The 21473-nt window shown below is 56.5% G+C and overlaps 1 protein-coding gene across 1 annotated transcript; it reads left to right on the plus strand.

Annotated features, from left to right (window-relative positions):
- Positions 1-299: 299 nt before the first annotated feature.
- On the plus strand, positions 300-21130 carry LOC119091477 (uncharacterized). The gene is made up of 6 exons (XM_037214278.1): positions 300-367; positions 4107-4223; positions 19261-19464; positions 19795-19890; positions 20201-20303; positions 21033-21130. The coding sequence occupies exons 1-6, from the start codon at positions 362-364 to the stop codon at positions 21128-21130; spliced, it is 624 nt and encodes a 207-aa protein (XP_037070173.1). The 5' UTR covers positions 300-361.
- The last annotated feature ends 343 nt before the right edge of the window (positions 21131-21473 follow it).

Genomic DNA, 21473 nt, shown 5'->3' on the forward strand with positions numbered 1-21473 from the left:
TCCGCGGCCGAGCGCGGCGGCAGCCGCGCCCGTCAAAAACGCCACCCTGGTCCCCGTCACAACACCACTGCACATGGGGAACCGGCGTGCCTGTAGAGAGGGGGGGGGGGCAGCCCCCGGCGGCGCCCCCGGGAGTATTTGTTTACGGAGCCGGCGCGGTCGGACCGGCGTCTGATAGGCGGAGGGCCGGGCCAGGCTCGGCTGGCTGTGGAGGCCGCCCCGGGCCATCTGACCGACCGCCGCTGACCGCTCCCCGCCCGCGCCGCCTCCCAGAGGCGCCGCGCGCGCGAGCCGGAGTGTGTTGTGTGCTGCGCGGGGACGGCCGAGCGCCCAGGAGAGCGGTGAGAACACTGCTGCGAGTATGCGCGTGAGTAGGGAGATGGAGAGCGCGAGTGAGATGAGGCACGTGCCTCGCCTTTTGTCTCGCGTGCTGCCCTGACAGTGACACTAGTTCTACGAGCGCAAACTCCGTCTTGGCGTGTTCATCGCAATTTGAGATGGAATCGCCCGCAGTGCATTTGCAGCGCCATATACATGCTGTCCCGGGGACTCCCCCAGTGACGGACTCTGAGCGCGTGGAGCGGTCCCCGCTGGTGCAACGCGGGACCTCTGAGCGATACGACCCTTCAGCCTGCTGTTGCGGCGTCGTAAAAATGGCCAGCTGGTTCGGCAGAATGCACATTGCACGGTGCTGCTGTGGGTGTGGGATTCGCCCAGGACCGGTGGATCGCACCCGAGCCGGATGTTTCTCTAGGGAAAATATGCTCCATTCATGCTGTCCTGTGCTTTGCCGCCACCTTTATTTCCTGATTGTGGAAGGCGTGAGAACCTCGTGAGAGGTGTGGCGTCCGCGCCCGTTTTAGAAATAACTTCGCTCCGTCATCACCATACGGTTAATGTCCAGCTTCGCATGCAATGCGGATGCACCATGCCTTGACTCGTTCCCTCCTCTGTCCATTGCCTGTGCGCCTGTTTCATGTTTGTCCTTCAACAAGGACGTATTGCTCTACCTGTCCGTTCGGTACGAGCCGTTGCTGCATGGTTATAACCGACACCGCCGAAAGCACCGAGGGCGTCCCAACCAGACTCTATTTCCCCACCCGAATTCCGCGCCGCCGTCGCGGCCTCACCCTTCCTCCCGGCCCGGGCGACCCTGACCGGGCGCGGCGCGTCCCCGCCGGCCGGCCGGCCGGTGTCCAGTCGCATGGCGGCGTGTCACCGGCGGGCCGGCCGCGCCGCCACCCCCGGGGCCGGCCGGCCGGCGCTGCCATCAGCCGATTATGCGCCTAACGGTGCCCGGCCGGCCGCGCGGCGCCTGTTTGTATTTGTGTGCACCGGCCGGGAAGGGTTATTTTCGGGCCGGCCGGCGGGCCGGCGGCGGCGGGCGTCAAACGGCCCGCGAGACGCCGTGACGTCACGGGTGCGTCACCTGGCGCGGCCGGCGGCGGGCTGCGGCGCCGGGCGAGTCCGGCCAGTGCGGGGGCACAGGAACGGTCCGTGGCGATACCGGCGAGGCATGGGGGCTCTTACACCCACGAGGTGAGCTGGTGCGTGGTGGTGTCTTACGAACGGATGCGGCCGCTGACGAGGTCTCTGAGCAGGTTTGCATGCGTGAGCGAGCGCTGCTGGGAAGTTAGCAAACCCGCTGCGTTGCTTTACGTCGAGTTCTGCCGGCTGTTCGTCTGTGGAAAAATTGGAAAAATGAGGAGTCACCGCTCGCCGCATTTCCAACCCAGATGAAGACGGAAAATAAAGCGGTGTATCTGGACCGCCTCGGGCAAAGACACGTCACTCGTCTTCCGCTCTTCCCGGAACTACTGAATGAGACACAATGGCGATTAGGGCCCAGCTTTGTGGACAAACCCGACTCGGAGGAATTGGCGCTGCTTTGTTTGGTGGTGCCACAAAACCTTTACGGTGGTTTCGAATGAAGGCCTGCTTATTTCGTCATTGTCTGGGGAGCAGGGCGCCCGCTCACAAATACCGAACCGCGGGGCTTTTCACCGGGGTGCTAACCGCCTCGCCGTCGGGCTCGAAGCCCATTCCCGTATAACCAACTCGACTTGCTTGCGTCTTTAATGTGGCGTCTCTTCTTGCAGCTGCATATATCTGTATACTTACATGCCGAGGGAGCACGCTGAAATATGGCGCATACCCGTGTATATGGGTCATGACGAGCAGTGCCGAAATGCCGCGCTGGAACAGCGTGGCGGCATTCCTGGACCAGCAACTCATCCCGCCGTCACCATGGCAACCTATTTTAAATCAGACAGCCATAATTAAAAAAGATGGCCAAGAGGCACTCGCGAGGGGTAAAACTGCTGAGTGGGAGCAGCCATCCCAGCCATCGACGACGACAAATTGGTTCGAAATCTTCTAATCTGCTCCCCTAATGACGGCGATGTGTTTGAGAGGCTGCATTTTTCGCCAGATTTCCGATTGTAAAAACTTTAAACAATCGTGGCCCAATCCAGAGCATTCTACCTTTCCTTGGGTCTTTGTTCATTTCCGGTTCGAGAACCTTTGCATGACTGCTTCGCACACGACGGAAAAAAGAATGGCCAGAGCTTACTCATAAGAACTGGGCTTAACCATGGGCAAGCAACACACTCCGTGATCATCCCCCTGTCCAAGCCACAATCGCCTTAACCATCCACCTTGCCCGTGCCCAGCTCTGGTGCTCCCGTCTGCGTCGCAGGATCGCAGATTAGGACGAGAGAGGCTGTCACAGCTGGTCACAGCTGACTGGCTGTCACACCTGGTCACAGCTGACTGGCTGTCACATCTGACTGGTCGCTCGGTCCGCGGCGTAGCTCCACATCGCCACAGTGAGCCAGTCGCCGGGCTAGACTGGCTGGTGCTGGAACGGACCGACGGGGCGGCACCCCGCCGTGTCAGGACGCGAGACGTTCTCCGCCGGAAGACTGCATCTGGAACATTCAGCAGGCGGCCCGGGATACGGGGCCCGTTCTGTTTGACGGCGTCACTAACGAGCTGAAAAGGAAGCGGCAGCCGCCACGGGAGGCGCCATATTTTAGCGCCGCTCCATTAAAACTCAGTCGCTGCCGCCCGCTCGCCTTGTGTGCATGCACTCTCTGCAGCTTATCGTGAATTTTTAACCAGCCCCGGCGTGCTAAGCTCGCCATTTGCATGCTGTTAATTTTTCATCCCTGAGCTCTGCCAAAGCTGTGAGATTGCCTGCTAATTAGGACATTTCTCGGCGGCGCTTGATCACGGAAATAAGCGCGTGCTGCCGGCGGCGGCCGGGGCGTCCCTCAGTAGCGTCGGGCCGACGTCGACTGCTTGCGTCGACGGCTTCCGGGCCGGTCCCGGTGCCGCCGCCAGCCGCGCCGATAACACCGGATCCATACCGGCTAACGGCAGTATTTTTCGCCTTCATTTCCGCGATGCCGGCGTCGCATTTTTGGGACAGTCTGCACAAGGCCTCTTCTCCGTCGAGCCCTGTGGTGAGATGGGGTTAGTGCGACGAGGCGGATGTGCTGGGTATCCGGTTTTTTTTGGCTCTTATCGTAGGCTGCACAGGTGCATGCTTACATTGACATCGGAGAAGCAAACCACGGTGAACCTTCTTATCCTGCTTGATTTACGAGCTCTTTGAACCAGTCCACCCTGGCTTTGATCCTCACCGTCATAGCCACACCATACCGACCAGAGCTCTCATAGACGGTTCCGTAATCGCATCGGACGTGTTTGTGGGCGCGGCGCGGGAGGTAGGTGTTTGTGCCTCCAATGACCTGGGAGAGGCGTTCCTCTACCGTGATCCGTACAATGGCCGGCTCAGTGACTCGCTGTCCCGTTCGGTAGCGATAGTGTGACAGCCGATGCCGCCACTTGATCGATCTAAGCAGTGACCCTGGCAAGCGCTCGGTCTGCCTTACCGGTGACACTGATGTTGCCTCAGTTGACCTCAACAGCAGCCCTGATACGCAGTTTGACCTCAGCAGTGGCCCCGCCGCCAAGCTGACCTGTGTAGTGACCCTGCCGCTTGGTTTACCCCACCAGTGACCCTACCGCACCCGAATGACCTCACCAGCGACCTTGACGCTCGGCTGACCGCACCAGTGACCCCCGCTTGACCTCTACAGGAGGACGAGCCGGTGCTGGGAGCGGACGAGGCGGAAGAGTGCCGCCAGCCGTCCGCCATCAACCTGAGCACGCCGCGTGGCAGGACGCCGGACCACCTCGACTACGCCGACTCGAACGTGAGTGCATAGCGCGGCCCGGGCCGTCGGGCGCGGCGCCCAGACCCACCGCACGCCCGTGGCTCGACGGGCCCCCGGCCGCAGCCACTGCGGTGCAGGGCCGGAGCAGCGGGGTGGCTGCGGGGTGGCGGGGCGGCAATCGACAGCCCGTGAGATCGAAGTGCGCGGTCCTGTATCTCGGCCGTCCCTCCGCGATTAACGTGACAGGGCGCCGCGGTGACGGCTGTCAAGGAGGGACCTAGAAAGCGAACTGCAGGGACGCGAGGGCGGAGACGCCGACGCGCTCAGCTGCCTGACCACACACCAGGCTGCCGCGTGACCCGCAGTGTACCGACAGCCGCGTGACCCGCAGTGTACCGACTGGCACGTGACCCACAGTGTACCGACTGCCGCGTGACCCGCAGTGTACCGACTGGCGCGTGCTGCGTGTAAGGCGTGCGGGCGCGTGGGTGGCGGGCATTCATTGCCATCAAACATTGAGCCTGTTTTGGCCCGCCGCGCAGGTCGCCGTCGCTCGCTGGCCGAATTATCGACTGCTGTTTAGCCACGCCGCCCGCCCGTCACCGACAAACAATGCATTAGGCATATGTTTGTGCCGCTCTGGCTGCCTCGCCTGCATGCGTGCAGAGGGCGGGCTGAGAGTCCAGGGCCCGGACGGCGCCGGCGCTGGCCAGAGCTGGCCGGCAGGGCTCTGTACGGTGGGGAGAGCCGAGAAGAGGGAGCCGCTGGGTCTGGCCGGCTGCGGTCGGGCCGTCGGGTTTACCAGACTGCGACCTTCAGATGGTTTTTGTGGTCTTTTTACGGTGATCGTACGCTACTCGGCAAAAACTTGCGACGCGTCTCAATCGAGTTGGTCGAAACTCTGAGGATCGGGGCCGTTGCCGGCTGTTGGGAGAGGCGACCATTTCCGGTGGCCTATTTGTGCTGTTCGGTGGTGCGTTTGTGCACTTAAACGATGAAACCGACACACCATTCAACCGGCCTTAGAGCTTGCACGTTTCGTGGGCACGATTCATACTGAGAATCCCTAGAAATTAGCACAGGTAACATTTTTATGATACCCTATCAATATTCATCATGCGGTCTGCTATTACATGTTTTGGTATTATCATGCCGTGTGAAGTAGTGAACATCAGATGCCTGTCAGCTGCGTAGATTACGGACGGCTTCGATCACCACACGATAATTCCGGCAACCCGCTCATCAACGGGCCTTGCTCGCCTGTCATCAGCGCTTATCCGTGGTGAGAATCCGTCCGCATCTGCGCTGGGATGTCGTCTACTCTGAAGCGTGGTGACAGCTGACAGCCAGACAAAGCACGCAACATGCGGCCGTATCGCTGTATCAGAACTTATAGTACGGTCACGAATTTACGACAGCACACGATTCTGAAACTGGCCCACTGGCGAGCGCTGAGCGCGGACGTTCATGCGAAGGTTTTCCCGCCGACCGTGCTGCCGCCTGGCGGGCGTGTTGGACACTGACCATCCTTGCCGGCTAGCCGCCTGCTGAGGACGCGTCCAAGCGATCCTGTCAATCGGCGACGGAATTGGTTGGGGTTACGATCACATTTTGTCGATAAACACGCAAAAGTTAATCACACAGAAGCGCCCAGTCTACACTGCTGAAGGACGCAATTTGTTCATCTCGGCGCCAACAACTGGCATTTGTAATTATCAACATATGGGGCTCATTAGAAGAAAAAAGCCAGAAGAGCGAGCCGAGCGATGGGCTCCAATTTCCTGTTGCGCAGCCATAAGACACACAAGCATATATGAAGGCTACTATGGTTAGATCGGCTTTTCCGCTGTTTCATACTGTCAAACGCACCAGTGATCCAATCCGCCTGAGGCTACCAGGGCCCGGAGCCTATCGAGTCTCAATGCTTCTTGCACCCATGGTGCCGGCCATGCCACTGAAAAAAATCTCCAACAGCATATTAAGTGCTGCTGGCGCTCCTTGCCGGTCTAGGGCTGCATCCTGTTTGCTGCACGGTATTGACATGGCAAACGGCGTGTGCCGCTGATGTCATTTCATCGAACTGGCGGCGGCGAGAGCGGCCCGTTACGCGCCGGCCCACCGCTGTTGTGCAGCGGAGCACGTGGGGCCCAGCGGGCGCCGGTCCCCGCCCACCGGTGCCGCCCGAGCGGCGCGGCCGGGCGCGGCCCGCCCGAGCGCGGCGGGAGGGCAGACGCTTAGTGCCGCGCTCCGATGAGGAGCTCTCTGTGAAATGTGTTTGGGTGTGCTGGATGGCGCTGGTACTTGGAAAGGAAGCCTGGGAGTGGGTTTTTAAGGCAGGGTATGATCCCGGTCTAAGTATGCATAGGAGTGGGTAAGCAGGCCATTGTGTCATCATCTGGGCATCCAAATTATCCAGTCTGAAGTAAAGAAGTCCCACTTATTTAAAGGCCCCAGTTACGTTCCACGCTTTACCCAACATTACCCATGGAAGCTACCCATGGTTCCATGGCCACAGACTACGTGGCTATCCATGGAACTGTGGCCATACCTACCTGATACGCTGCATGACCTACAGCAGTCGATGCGCCCTAAAACCTACCTGATACGCAATGTAAACCAGCTGTACCCTTCCGTTATCCATCTGTTTCCATTTTATGAGCACTTTAGTTTTGAATTATGGAAAGGCTTAAAGACAGTTAACACCAAATTTTACCCTTTCGCGCTGATAATTGCAGATACAGGATGCATTGACTTAATGATTGTTAAAGGAATAGACAAGCAGTAGCAGTGTGTAGTATTTCTTGAAGCATCTACCCGACATACCGTAAAAGTTTTGCCGCTAATCTTGCGCACGTCCGTGAGTTTCCTGTGTGGATACACATAGATTTACCCAACCCTTGGAGTTCTCTGGCGGTTATGTTTAAGTGCATCACGTGCCATACGTAGAAACGGCTCATCACACTTTGCTAGCGCGGCATGCTCTACAGAGCCCCGGGGGCAGATCTACGGGTCCTCACCTCGACTTACGTCCGATTCCTCTTCATAACCGCTTGGCCAGCATAGCTCGCGCTGGAACATCCACACATCACTCACCATAGCACAATACCGCATGCGCCCCGCGCAGCAGGCCACGGCTGTCTGTCTGTGCCAATCCTCGCCGGTTGCCACTGTCCCACGTCCCGCCAGCGCCAAATAGCGGTAGCCCGCGGCTATGTCCGGAATAACCCCTGACCCCTCGCATTCGGCCGCTCTGACCGGACGCGAGTCAGGGTCCGCTGGCCGGTCTCAGCCGGATCGTATCAGTGATTGGACGACCCTTTCCGTCGCGCCGCGATAAAAATTTGCACTATGGCCGCTTGACGCGGTTGCTACTTTGATTGCTGCAAAACTCGGCGATAGTTCGGCGGAGGGTTCCGTCCAGTTTATGGGATTGGGGCTGGGTTGGCCGTCCCCCGGGGCGTATCACGGCGGCCGCCGGTCGCGCCGCTCTCCTGTGACGAGGTCCGAACTGTTTGGAGGTCATAACGCTCCGCTCTGGGGGCGAGCCGTCAGAAATTGAACGGAGACTGGGCTCCTGGCTGAATACCGAGCCGCAAGCCGATCGGATTTGGGTGAGGTGTGGAGCGTTTCACGACCTCCCGTATCCACTGGTCTCTCGTAGCCCGGCTGGCTTGAGGACCCGGGGCAAACCGAAGTGCAGCAACTTACATAATATGCGGGGTCTCAGTCCTGTGCGCATTTTTACAAAATACAGGCAGACTCCAGGGGTCTTTATCGGTCTTGCATCGGTCACCGGTCGCCATCGGCCATTGGCGCTTCATAGGTTTACCGTAGTTTTACTGTTAGCCAAGTACTGCAGGCTGTCATAAACTTAAAGCAAGTAGTTCCTTCAAAGTGGCTGGTCAATATTTTGAAGTTGTGATTGCCGTTTCGCTTGGTTTGCTTTCCCTCGGCCAATTGTGTATAATTTGATGAGAAATGTTATCGCAAAGACTCAGCGCCGCAAAGATGCCTTTATCTCGGCCCCTCAGAAGTGACACCGGCATTTCTTCATATTCTAAGCCGTAGCCAAAGTGTTGATTCTCTTCTTTGTTATTGATATCTCCATCGCTGAGTCCGGTCTCAATGAATGCAATTTCGCTCTTTGGGCTCTTCAAGCAATTTAATGGCGTATAAATTGAATGCTTCCTCTTTTATTTGAGCCCGCTGATTCAGCGTGCTATTGAAACTATCTGCAATAAAAGCTCGCCGCCAGGGATGCGCGGCTGCTCCGGCCGCTGAATAAACCATCCACAGCTTCTCCGTACAAATTCTGCGCCGCAAACGACCGTCGGCCAGCAGGGAAATTAGCGGTCCGTTTGACCATCGGCCGCCACTGCACGTGAACTGTCGCGCCTGGCCACCGCCGTCTGGCGCTGTTCAAATAATGACATTTGACCGCCGCCTGTCGATGAGCGCAATCAGAGGTCGGGCGCCGGCGGAGCGGCGGTGTCGTTAGTCGGCGCGCCGGCCGACGGTGCGCGGCCGCCGCGTCTTGGCCGGCCCATTACCAGGTAATAGACGGGGCCGGCTTTATGATTGCCTCGGGAGGAGCAGACTGATGGCGCTGCCATCGCTATCGACTCACAGCGGTCCTGCAGGAGCGGACGTGCCCGGGTCCTGTGCCGGACAGCGGCTCTTGCTCATGTTCTTCAGCTGACGGGTCCGAGCCGGAGGTCTGGAGGGTCTGAGACATGGGCCTGAAAGGTTTGAGACATGGGCCTGAGGGGTAGAGGTCCGTCGCTCAGGCCTTACAGGTGAGAGGGCATTGTTATGCAGATGCAGACATCAAGGCTCCCTACGTTCGAGAGACCCTCCACATCCTAAGATCATGCACCTGAAAGGCCTTCGTGCCACTTAGACATTGAACCTGAGTACCTCACTCCTTTTCAGGCTTTGCGCTGGGTGAGCCACCTACTATCCAGGCTTGACTCCTGAAAGGGTTTTCTGTCGCCCATGCCCTTGATTTAAGGCTTTCTCCCCAGCAAGGCCCTGCAGCTGAATGGCCGCCCTCTTAGGCCATGAGCCTAAGAGCCTTCTTCTCACACCCGGCGTATTGGAAGGCTGTCTGCCGCCCATGACCTGAAAAATAGGACCCTTTGCTTCTCAGATGATAAACCTGGGAGGGTCTCCTCATACTCAGGCCCGGAACCTGAGAGGGACCCTTCCTACTCAGTCCCTGCACCTGAGGGGACCTTCTTTTACTCAGGTTCAACGTCTAAAAACGCCTCTCCCCACTCAGCCCCTGAATGGAGGGCCCTTTTCCAACTCAGGCCCTATGCATGGCAGAGCGCCATTCTGCCGGTGTCTAACACACAAAGGACCCCTCCCACTCAGGCCTAGCACGTGCCAGGGCTCTCCTTGTGCAGTCACACGCTCAGCGAACGCGAGCTAGCTCCCACGCCTGAAATGACTGGATGGTGGCGCACGCATGGCGATGTCAGGGCGTTTTAACTCATTGGGAAAGTTGTGGGCATTCGAACAATTACGAACCAATTTTGCGAAGTTTCAAAATGTGCTGTCAATCCAGACAGCACTGCAATGCCTGCCAAGTTTGCGCATCCGAAGACGTGTCGTGGGCCTTGGTCCGAGCCGTTTTATGTCTGTCTCTAGTTTGTGCTGCCATGGCAGCCCCAGCCCCAGCCCCAGCCGCCGTGAGCATCCGGGGACGATAATCGACGTTTCTCCGTTTCTTGCTGGAGTGAAGCACCTCATGGCTGAGGAGTGGATGTCATGGCGCGGCCGCTGCCGGTACCGATGCCTCTGAGTACGCCCTCGATGAGCGGCACGCCCCTCCCCTGCTGACCGTCCCCGCCACCCACCCCGCCGGGCGCGCGACATTGGCGCGGCAATGCTCGCGCGAAAGGCGCGCCGCGACGCCATTGGCGGACCGCGGCGGCGCGGCCGCTGATTGGTCGAGCGGTGCGTCGTCCGCGGCAAACACCGGCCGCAAACAGACGCCGTCGCCCGGCGTCGCAATCGACGACCGACGCGGTGGTGCGAGAGGCTGTCGTCGACAGCACCCCTCCGCGGTAAGTGCTCGCCGGTGGGCACGCGCCGGCGGGCTGCTCAGCAGTACGGCCGCCCGGTCAGGGGGTCACGCGGGAAACGCTGCTCGGTTTCCCCTCTTCCCCTCAGCGCCGGCCCACCTCTTGGCGCAGGGAAGCGGGCTATCGCTGGTAGAGCCTGTGTGCTGTTAGGTGCACCGGCCCGGTCGAATGGTACAAATTCCGTGCGAAATATGCTAATCCGGCCTCTCGGACTTGCTGAACAATGCTGCCGCTACATAGGTACGTTCCCACGCCATTGCTTCTAGGGCATTCTCGCCACGCCGTGGGGTCTGTTCGAACCTAGTGAGCTCGCGCTCTTGTGGGCATGGCGGCGGAGCCGAGTTGGAGTGTGTGTCGAGGCCCAAGGCCCCCGTTTGATTTCTGCTCGCCGCATATTTCACCGACCCAACACGCTGGTCGCTGTGGAACGTATAGCGGCGCTAACGATGTTACTAGTTCCATGCGTCAATGAATAATCTAACATCATCAAAGGAAGCGTTCGCGTGTTCCAACGGTGAGGCAGGCAGTACAGGCCGGCTGGGGTGATGAAAAGACGAAAGTCTCTCAGGAAACGACAATAACGCAAGTACACACATGCTATCGGTTGCAAAGCCCTGCCCATCCAAGTGTGGTAAAATAGATCGACAGACACCGATGATGCAGCGCCAACGAACTTTATGGCGCGAAGCCGTCTGTCGCGAAAATCGAACGACACCGAAGCTATTTAGCAAATGTCATTATTGTGTTCTACCTAAGCTGGATAAGGAGAAGTGCCTGCATTTTCTCTAAATGTAGCCTGAAAACACGCACCATTCTACATCTTCCTCGTGAGTTTGGTCATGTTTGCAAGACAGACGGCAATTTTGGTGTTTTCCTGCAGCCGTGCCGCACTTGTGAATTGCTCAATTGGCCCGTTGTAACAAACATTTATCACGGCATTATCACCTATTCCTCAGTTTCAAGGCCTTTTTTGGTCGTGGCAGCTGGTGCGTTCTAGGCAGCCGTGCTTTTTTAGGTTATGCCAAATATCGTGAACCGTGGAAAAGTACTCCTGCCATGTTTTTATGATGCGAGTGAGTTCGATCGCTTTGCGATGCGCAATCTAATTTTTCATCCCGTGGTTTCGCAAAGATTACAGTAGAGGTGGCAATCCAGCCTCCCTAGATTCGCGTTTGGTTTTCTACATCGACGTACAAGGACGCATCGGCAACTGACCTGAAAAAATGAACACTACAGGCGCGAGAGCGGCAGGTTAAGTATTATTTGTTTTTTGGTGTCTTACTAAGTTAAGCATCTTTCTCTTCCTCAGTCCCCTAATCAATTTGGCAAAACTACATCTCTGGGATACCCGCGCACTTTCTGCGAAAGTTAAGCATTGACCCTGTAGTTAATTATGCACAACTTGTATTTCGGACGTGAGTTTGTCCCACCCACTCATTGGGTTGTTCTGACGGTCATTTAAACCTGGCCCAAGGCGGAAGCGCCGCACTGTTGGGACTCACCCTCGTCTCTCGAGAGTGTGATTAGGTCTACAGTTTGGGATGGCGCGTCCAGAGTTCACGCGGTCATATTTGGTCGAAGCCGTAGGAAATTATCAAGGTATCGGAGCACAAACCCACCTTCAAGTAAGTTTTTCCACGACTCACTGATGAGTGAATGGCTCGCTTTCATAAAAATTTAAAAGCGTCATACGCCCTTGCCCTACCCCCCCCCCCCCCTCCCCTCTCCTACGTCAATGGCAACGCAAACAAATCCAAGCATTCTGCACATTTCTAAGCGCGTTTGTTTGGAATGACAGCTGCTGTTGGTGTTAGAGATCAATGTCCGGCAACGCTGCCTACACTTGCATTGCAATATTTTCTCAGTACTGGCAGTCAATGCCAGATGAGGACCGGCAATAAGGAGCGGCGCGTGCGCTGGTATGTGCTCACATTCTTGCGGTGGCAGATTAGGCCCACCTTCGCTGCATTTACCACTAGCTATGACTGTTTCATGACCATGCGGTCTGTAAGGCTATAAACCACGATAAATCATTTCCGATAATGCCGGCGATATTCAAAGCCATGGCAACACAGGCCGGTGGCAGCCCACGGACCTAGTTTGGTGCAGATACCGCTGTCCGAGCCAGGTCTCCAAAGTCATTAGATATTTTCTCTTGCTTCCGGTCAGGCACAGAGCACCGCTACCGTCACAAGAAGGGCTTATTCACATGCGCTGGAATGTGTCACCACTCAAGCGGTTTCTCATAGCCACTCTGCGAGCACATTTTCGACCTCGCCCGGCGCGGAATGCACGCTAGCTGCATTTGGTGCGCTGCGCCCAAACAGCTCCACAGCGCTTCAGATTTCGCCGGCTCTGCGGATCGGTGTGTACACAACAGCCTAGCTGTGTTGTCTAGAGCCGGTACAATGCATTTCTGCGAGCCGTGACGCAGGGCGAGCCGGCGTCGCGTCCATCGGGACACATTCCGCCAATGGCGTCGCCTCGCTTTCGTGTTTAGCCGAGTGGGTTGCATGACAAGGCATCGCGTTGATATTTATGGGGTCCGCAAATATTTGCCTGCAACATACGCAAAGTCAGTGGCAGCGATATACAGTGCACAGGTTTAGATAGGGCGGTAAACACGCAGTGCCGCCGGATCTGCCGCTGCGCCGTGGCTCTGACGTCACTGGGGCCCCGTGGACGCCACCGCCGCCGGATTTGATGCTGGATTTGTGAACAGGCCAGGACATGGTATCGCTTCCGTCCGAGATTCGGACTTCTCACCGTCCGGGAGTGCGGTTCCTGCAGGCTCAGGAACCTCGGTTCCCGCAGGCTCGGGAACCATATCAGGATTAGGAGAAAGGTTCCAAGTTCGAGAAAGCAAACAAACCTTTGCAAGAAGGTTGCATGTTCTCATGGAATTTCTGTCACTGAATTTTAGATTAACAAGTGACTCATTTTGTGTTGTTTTTTTTGTTTGGTTTCTTCTTATGCTCAAGAACACCAAAATTGGGGAGGACGCGTCACGTGCGTTATGGTCTCAACAAAATGTGTATGTCAATACAGCTCCTCCAGGCCCTTGTTCGGTCTCCACTACCAGTCCGCCACGTCTCCGGGACTGGAGCCTCCTCGCAGAGCTGGGTCCAGGCCGGGGGTGCGCCGCTGCTGTCCCGCGGGGCTTCCTCGCAGTGCTGGGCTCAGGCCGGGGGTGCACCGCCGCTGTCCCGCAGGGCCTCCTCGCAGTGCTGGGCCCAGGCCGGGGGTGCACCGCCGATGTCCCGCGGGGCTTCCTCGCAGTGCTGGGCCCAGGCCGGGGGTGCGCCGCTGCCGTCCCGCGCCAGCTTGCCACACAACTGCCAGCCGGTGCACAAACAAAGTGGCGGCAATCAAACTGCATCTGGCGCGGCCGACGCCGGTAAATATTTGTCCGCGCCGAAAGGGGACGGTCAACTCGCCGACGCGACGCCGACGCCAGTGCCGACACCGACGCGCCCCAAGCGAGGGGACCGACGCGACGAGGGCGCGTGGCGGCTGGGGTGCACGCGCCGGCCATCGGCCTTCGCTGCATGAGCGTCGCGTCCCCTGCAGTTGGCAAAGCTTTATAGCAGGGACACGCTGAGAGAGAGAGAGAGAGGAGAGAGAGAGAGAGAGAGAGAGAGAATGTGCACAAAGGGGTGAAAAGAGGGGTGGATCGGTGAGGGCATGAGGAAATCAGTGCAGTGTACGTATAGACGTTGTATGCACGTGCTAAATGAGTGGGAGTGCGGGAAAGGGGAAAAGAGACAAATGGGAGAGGGGCTGAGCAAACCAGAGAAACAGGGAGAGAGGAGGATTGAAGAGAATGAAAGAGGGAAGCAAAGTGGGAGTGTATGGAAAGCCATAGAGTGTCAGGGTCGTTGGGCTTTTTGGCTTGAAATCGTGAACGAAAATTGCCGAACGTTGCCTACAATGCTACTCTAATCGAGCCGGAGCACATTAGGTATGGGGGCAATTTTGTCCACCGGCCGACCATATTACAGGTTTTATGTCCGCTTTGTTCCTCGCAAATCGCCTCCCATATTGAAATCGCCAAATGCGCATTGATGTACGAGAAACGCCGCCTGCATGCGGCTATCTGGGGAAAAGTGCTCGTCGTGCGCGTAATATTTTACACAATATGTGGTTACTGAGGTTATTGGCTTCGCTGGAAGCTCGTATTTTCTCGAGGAAAACCCATCGGCCGATGAATCCCCGCCACTGGCGAGTACCATTGCCCGGATCACATCCTTTCGGTGTGGCTCTGTCGGCCCGTGCGGTGTATCGTGGCAGAGCTGCCGAGCATTTGACGGGGCTAGTCTATCCGTCGGACCTCGTCAGATCGAGCAGGTCGTCCTGTAAAAGCGGATTTACGACTGTGCTGAAGCGATTCGCACAGTTTGCCTGACGAGAGTATTCCCATCTTCAACATGACATATCGGGATACGTTCGGATCTTCCATCGCGCTTTCAAACCATTTGAAGGTGCTTATTTAATATAGATATAGATATATAGATATAGAGAGAGAGAGAGAGAGAGAGAGAGAGAGAGAGAGAGAGAGAGAGAGAGAGAGAGAGAGAGAGAGAGAGGGAGAGAGAGAGAAAGAGAGAGAAAGGGAGAGAGAAAGAGAGAGAGAGGGAAAGAGAGAGAGATTTATACATATATATATATATATATATATATATATATATATATATATATATATATATATGTGTGTGTGTATATATATATATATTTTTTCATCTTCATACATGTAAGAAACACTCATAATGGGAACATCACAAAGACACAATGGGAACACTATTGTCACAATCACATCGGAAGTGCTCACCGCCCACCACCTAGTAGCTCAAGAGTTCTGCAAGAATTTGTCTGTCTGTTTAAGGCCGGAGAGAGTTCGTTAATGAATATGCTTTCCCAAATTTGAAGGCGTCTTCTGTCACTGCACGTCCGTAAAATGTCAGTGTTGTCTGTCAGTTGTTGTCGTGTCAATGTCATGTCGTGTTCCTGTCGCATGTGGTCCAGGGGTGCCCCGTCACGTAAGTGCATTGTCAGGCGTCGTGAGAGTGTCGTTGTGGTCACACCAATGTAGTGTGTGGGACGAAGTTTGCAGCCTTCGATGCTGCATTGGAATTGATACACTACATTGGTGCATTTCAGTTTGTCGTGTTTGTCTGGGCTGTTTCTCATAAGAAAGTTTGATATCTTCTTATTACAATAGTAAATGACAATGTCTATTTTGTGGTCGTTTTTGCCTTTAACATGTTGAGAGATAATTTCCCGTAAAGCTTTTTCATCCTGTTTGCGAGCAGATGTCATTTGATTTTGATAGTACAGTTTGACGGTCGGTTGGATGTCTTGCCTTGGTTTGCTGTCAAAGTGTCTTGTCATATGTCGTTGTGTCTCGTTTTCAATGTCAGAATTTGAAAAACCGTTGTTCACCAGGATCTGTTTGATTCGTGTCAATTCTGAATGTAGTCCTGTCCAATCAGAGCAGTGCTTAAATGCTCGTCGAAGAAAGGACCTTATGACGCTAATTTTGTAGCGTCGAGGACACTCACTGTCAGCATTTAAGCACCGTCCGTTGTTAGTCTGTTTTCGGTATACAGTTGTTTTGAATTGTTGTCCTTGTCCATCAACAGCTACGTCAAGAAAGGGTATTACGTTTTGCACACTTTGCTCTGTTGTGAATTTTAGGCCAGACCGTTCTTCAAAGGTGTTTTTGAGATGTCCTAGTTGGTCAATGTCCCTAACTTCTACAAATCAGGTCAATGTCCCTAACTTCTACTTCAGCCATCAGGCCCGCGGAAAGGAACTTCCAACGTGCAGGCTTTTAGTAGTTGTTCAAGGAGGCGCCTTGATATTTTGAGAGGAGGAATTTCAGGATGATTGTAGACGCGGTCAAGGATGATGGATATGGTTCTTTCAATAGGCACGTTTGTAATATGAGTGTTTCTTACATGTATGAAGATGAAAATAGCAATCCGTCTTACTTCAACTAGTTGTGCTTCATTTATGTTCTCCGTACTAAAAGATGTTTTCCAACAGAAGTGCACAATTTTTTCGTCCTTTAAAACTCAAAACTTATTTCTTGTGCAATTTAGTCTTCTCCGAAGATGAGATAAGATCTCGAAACGTTAGAATGGAAGGAGTGATGAATATAAGTATAGAATCTATAGCGATGATATAGGCCCGGAATAGAACGATGCATATATAATGCTGAGAGCAGGGATGTAACAAACCTGATCAAGAAGAATTTGCAAAATTTTCTATCTATGTAGCTATCTATTTCATCGCTATATATATAATATATATATATCTATACTATAACTCACTTCTTTCTCTCTCTCTCTCTCTCTCTCTCTCTCTCTCCTCTCTCTCTCTCTCTTTCTCTCTCTCATCTCTCTCTCTCTCTCTCTCTCTCTCTTCTCCCTCTCTCTCTTTCTCTGTCTCTCTCTCCATCATTCAACCTTAGGAGCATGCATGCCTTTTTAGTGCACCAAGCAGAGTATTGCGACTTATTGCACGCAGTGCCTCACAGGTGTATAGCTGGCTAGAAACGCCACACGACCGCGAGGGCTGCACTGCGACCCACGCATCGATCAAATACGCCAGCGTAGTGCACCGCGACCGGAGCGCTGCCTCGGTGCCCAACGCTGCCGCCACACGGCCAAGATAAACAAGTAAACAGCGGGCTGGCTGCGCCACGCGTGTAAACAGGCCTTTTTGTAAACACGCGGCAACCGCCGACGAGGTCGGACGAGGCCCAAAACAGCTCCGCTGCGGAGTAGAAAGCGTCAGTGTTGTGCAGCGAGCGCAGTCGAGTCCGGCGTTGCTTAAGTGTGAAGGCGTGCTGCTGTGTCCTGAGCCGCCGTGTTCTGAAGGTGAGAGCGGGTGCCCGTGGGCAATGCTTTTGAGTTTTGAAGGTGAAAATATGTGCTAGTGCAAATATTTGCTGCGCTATAAAGATTGAAAGGAATGTTGAGCTGTTGAAGCTGCGCGAGTTCGGGGAGGATATGGGGCGATATCTCTTTTAAACGCCACAGAGGTCTGGAGCGTGGGCGAACCCCTGGTGTGTCGAGAATCGAATGTGAAACACGTGCCAAATGCTCGCTGACTAAAAGTTGCATGGAATAGGTCGTGATTCACGCATACTACGACTTGAGAAGATCCGAATCGGAGACATACTAAGCGGCACTTTTTTCGTTGCACTTTTGGCCGTGGGTTTTGCATATTACACTGTCATTAATCATGATAAGTCTGTCATCATTTAGCAATGTTTCTGCATCCACGAATTGACTTGAAAAGCCGACAGAACTGCACCGGCGGCACACCTGCGCACCTGCGCGTGTAATGTGCGTCCGTGGTAGCGTGCGAGCGCCAATGGAGCGTAGAGGCAGTATTGTCCTGCAGCTGCCGAAACATGTGCCTAGTTCGAATGTTGTTCAATCATTTAAGCATCGCAGGGATGCAGAATAGAAACAGGGAAAATCGTTTTTGAAGGCAGGCGGTTCATGGTAAACTGATCCGGTCTGCACTGCAGTGTCTCCGAACACATATTATTATTATATAACTGACGGCAGCGGGCATTCTTTGATCTGCACACGGCACACTCACTGAGCCAGCCGCGAAGCCCGCGGGTCAACTGAGCGTTCCTCCAGTCTCAACTAAAACTCAACAACCTCCATGTAACACCCTTGGGGTTCGACATGTCGGCAAATGTCGGGAGTCTGTCTGAAGAACCGGTCCGCGGCGCACCGTCGAGGCTCCACCTCCCGTCCGACGGCAGCCGAGGCCCGCGGCACGGTGACCCCAGGTCATGGCGCCACGTGCTGGCGCCGCCCGGCCGCGGCGCCAGCGGCGACCCTGGCGCGGCGCCAGCCTGCTGTTTGTGCGTGCCGGCGCGCCTGTTGACGCGGCGCGCCGTTGACCGCCGCTGGAGCGAGCGGCGGCCGACTCCGTCCCGTCAACACAGGCTCGGGGTAAACAGGCGTGCGACGAGCAGCGGCGCGGCGCTGCCAGGCTCTGCACGGCCGCCCCCGGTCTGCACGGCGGCCCCCGGTCTGCACGGCGGGCCGGGTCTGCACTGGCGGTCCCCGGTCTGCACTGTTGTCCGGGTCTGCACGGCTGCCCCGGGTCCGCAGGCCGCTTCGCGTCTGAACAGCTGTCCCCGGTCCTGCACAACAGGAGATCCGACGTTATGAAATTGGAGCCCAATTTCCGCGCCTGAGCCGCTGGGCACGTGACCTTGACCGTGGCCGTGACCGTGACCCGTGGCAGACACGGGCGGCAGCCCTTGGCGAGTTGAGCCTGGGTCTGCGCTGCCCATGTGGCGCGGACGCACGTGGCCACGAGTTCCAGTGTCTCAGCACGTGCCTAACGGCATAACACGGCGAGAGTACCTGCCACGGGTGGACACTGTTGCCCCGCTGTGGGAGCGCTCGCCTGCGTGAGGTGACCCTCCTCGCCGGGCGTTATCGCGGCTGGACAGTCTATATCGGTCGGCCTCTCCACACATGGCACCGGCCGCTGTTTACCCAGCCGACGGCGCGGGCGGACAGAGGCGCTGTCGCCGGCCGTCAGCAGAGCCGGTTTGTGTTTGGTCGTTGCTCGTATCGGTTCAGCGATAACGCCATGCGGCTCGCTGTGACGTCATGAGTGGGCGCGGACGCGCGATGTTTCCTTGTCACGGGTGCCCTCTGCCGGTACAGGTCTGTTCTGGGCTGTAAGCTGATGTTGTTTTGGGACTGGTGACGTCAGAAGTGCTGCGTACTCTGTTACCGACACGGAGCGTTGCCGAGCGGGAACCTATCAGTGCATCCTTGCCGGGTATGGTGTGGGATTGAATGACGGACGCACTCTCCCATTTGGACCTCAAAACGGTGGCCCCTGTTTTCAGCATTCAACTCTCATGGCCAAGCGGCGTCCAAAATGCATCGAAGCATTGATCTGACCGTTGACCCTGACCTGGCACAACTTGCACGTTCCAGGCCGGCTCGGTGATTCGTGTGAGCAGCAGCAAGACGGACCACTCGACGCCGTTGTCGATTAAGAGTCATGACTCCAGCTCCGGCGCAGCCCCGATGATGATGCCCCCCGGGCTACAGCACATGCAGCATCTCATACAGCAACACCTCAGCCCTGCGCAGTTCCAGAACTTCTTCCAGCAGCAGGGACTTCTCATGCAACAACAGGTGCGACGAAGTATTTGTCGTCGCTGTCGTGAAATCCATGACAAACATTTCACGTGGGAAGACACGTGAAATATGAACTCCCATGAACCGGTAGCTGCGTGTCAGACAGTGGCGCTACATCGCTCCAATATTTACCTGACAGATGACCTAAATGAACTGGGCAAAACATACATCGGTGCTGTTTTCGGATTACATTAGGGACCCGTTTAGAACCTCAACTTACTTTGATACTTTCTGAGAGGACGTATTGTTCGGGCGTAGCTCACGCTGGTTATTTGTTTGGATTATGGCCATGCCAGCTATGACAGTGGTGTCTGTCGCGACCCTTAGCATCACCAGCTGGCGGAGCTAAACAAAAAGCAGCTGGAGGACGCCGTTCGACAGCTCCAAGAACAGCTGCAGCTCATCATGTACCAACAGAATCAGGTGCGGCACGGGCTCCCAGAGCAGTGTGACCTGCCGACAGTGTAACGACGTCGGTGCTTGATCCGGCCATGCACTCATGTCACGACACGGCCCCCGAAGGCCGCATCTGCATCTACCAAAAACTCTTTACCGCTTTGCCTTTTTGTCCACCTGACCGGCCTGCAGGGATGCTCCGCTCCTTGATGTCGCTCTATAGATGCGATGACGACCACCTGACACGTCTCTGTCCCACTCCAGCGACCACTAACAGGCAGCACCGTCGCCTGCTGACCGGGCCGCCCCTGACCCCTGACCTCTCGCCCCTCCTCAGGCCGTGCACGACAAGAGCAAGTCAGCGGCGCTCTCGCTGCACCAGTCGCAGCTAATGCAGCAGCTGCAGCTGCTCCAGCAGCGCTACCTGCTGCAGCAGGCCGGCATGGGACAGCCGGCGGCGCCGACAGGTCAGTCATGGGCGGTCCGCCTCTCACGGATGGTACTCACAGCCGCCGTCTGAGAACGCAGCGTGGAAGCGGCGCGTCGCCTGTCCGTGGCCTCGTGTCTGCGCTCGGCGGACGCCGCGCCGCGAATGTCAGGCCTCGGTCAGGCCCATGAAGTCCCTGGTCCCTGTCTGCCATTGACGGCAGAGCCGCGATCCGGCATTGGTGCCGTCCGCTCACGACGGTTGGCCGGTGATGTATTGCCGTTCCCGGTGTCGGTGGGGCTTGTTAAGGCGTAATTAAGCGCGCCTCCATTTGCACCTGAAATGTCAGAATGTCAGGCTAATCTGCCGTTGCTTCACCGATTTGATTGATTACCGTTTGAGAGAGGCCGTGCCGCCGGCTGCAGTTCAGGCCGTGCCGCCGGCTGCAGTTCAGGTTGTGACGCCGGCTGCAGTTCAGACCGTGCCGCCGGCTGCAGTTCAGGCCGTGACGCCGGCTGCAGTTCAGGCCGTGCCGCCGGCTGCAGTTCAGGCCGTGACGCCGGCTGCAGTTCAGGCCGTGCCGCCGGCTGCAGTTCAGGCCGTGCCGCCGGCTACAGTTCAGGCCGTGCCGCCGGTGTCCGCGTTGGCGTTAGTCGGTGCCGATCCGAGATGGCCTCTCCTGATGTACTCAAGCGGATCTAACCCCTGCTCATGGTCTTAACCTGATCACGTACCTGGCCAGCCTCCTGCCCCGACCGGCACTGTCCCCTGAGTTCGCGTGATGTCAGTATCTACCTGACCTCGGGTCGTGACCTCACCTCATCCCCTGACCTGGCCTGAGTAAGGCTCCTGACCTGACCCCGACTCCTGTTCTTCCCCTGTCTCCTTCCTGCCCCGTTCCTGTCCTGCCCCTGTTTCTGTCCTAACCACGTCTCCCTCATATGACCTCGTCTTCTCCCCTGACCCGGTCTCTTGCCCTGGTCCCATCTGCCCCTGCCCTCGTGACCCTGACCCCACCTCGCGATCTGAACTTGGCTCCTCACCTGGCCCGACCTCACCTCTTGACCGAACCTGACCCGTCCCCTCAGGCGTTCCCAGCAGCGAGGCGGGCGCGCCGCCCTGGGAGCAGCCGCCGCCGCCGCCGCCGCCGCCGCCGCCCCCGCCCGCGGGCCGGCGCCCCGAG

Source organism: Pollicipes pollicipes, unplaced genomic scaffold (genome assembly GCF_011947565.3).
Source record: "Pollicipes pollicipes isolate AB1234 unplaced genomic scaffold, Ppol_2.1 Scaffold_3447;HRSCAF=4054_pilon_pilon_pilon, whole genome shotgun sequence".
NCBI lineage: Eukaryota > Metazoa > Arthropoda > Thecostraca > Pollicipedomorpha > Pollicipedidae > Pollicipes > Pollicipes pollicipes.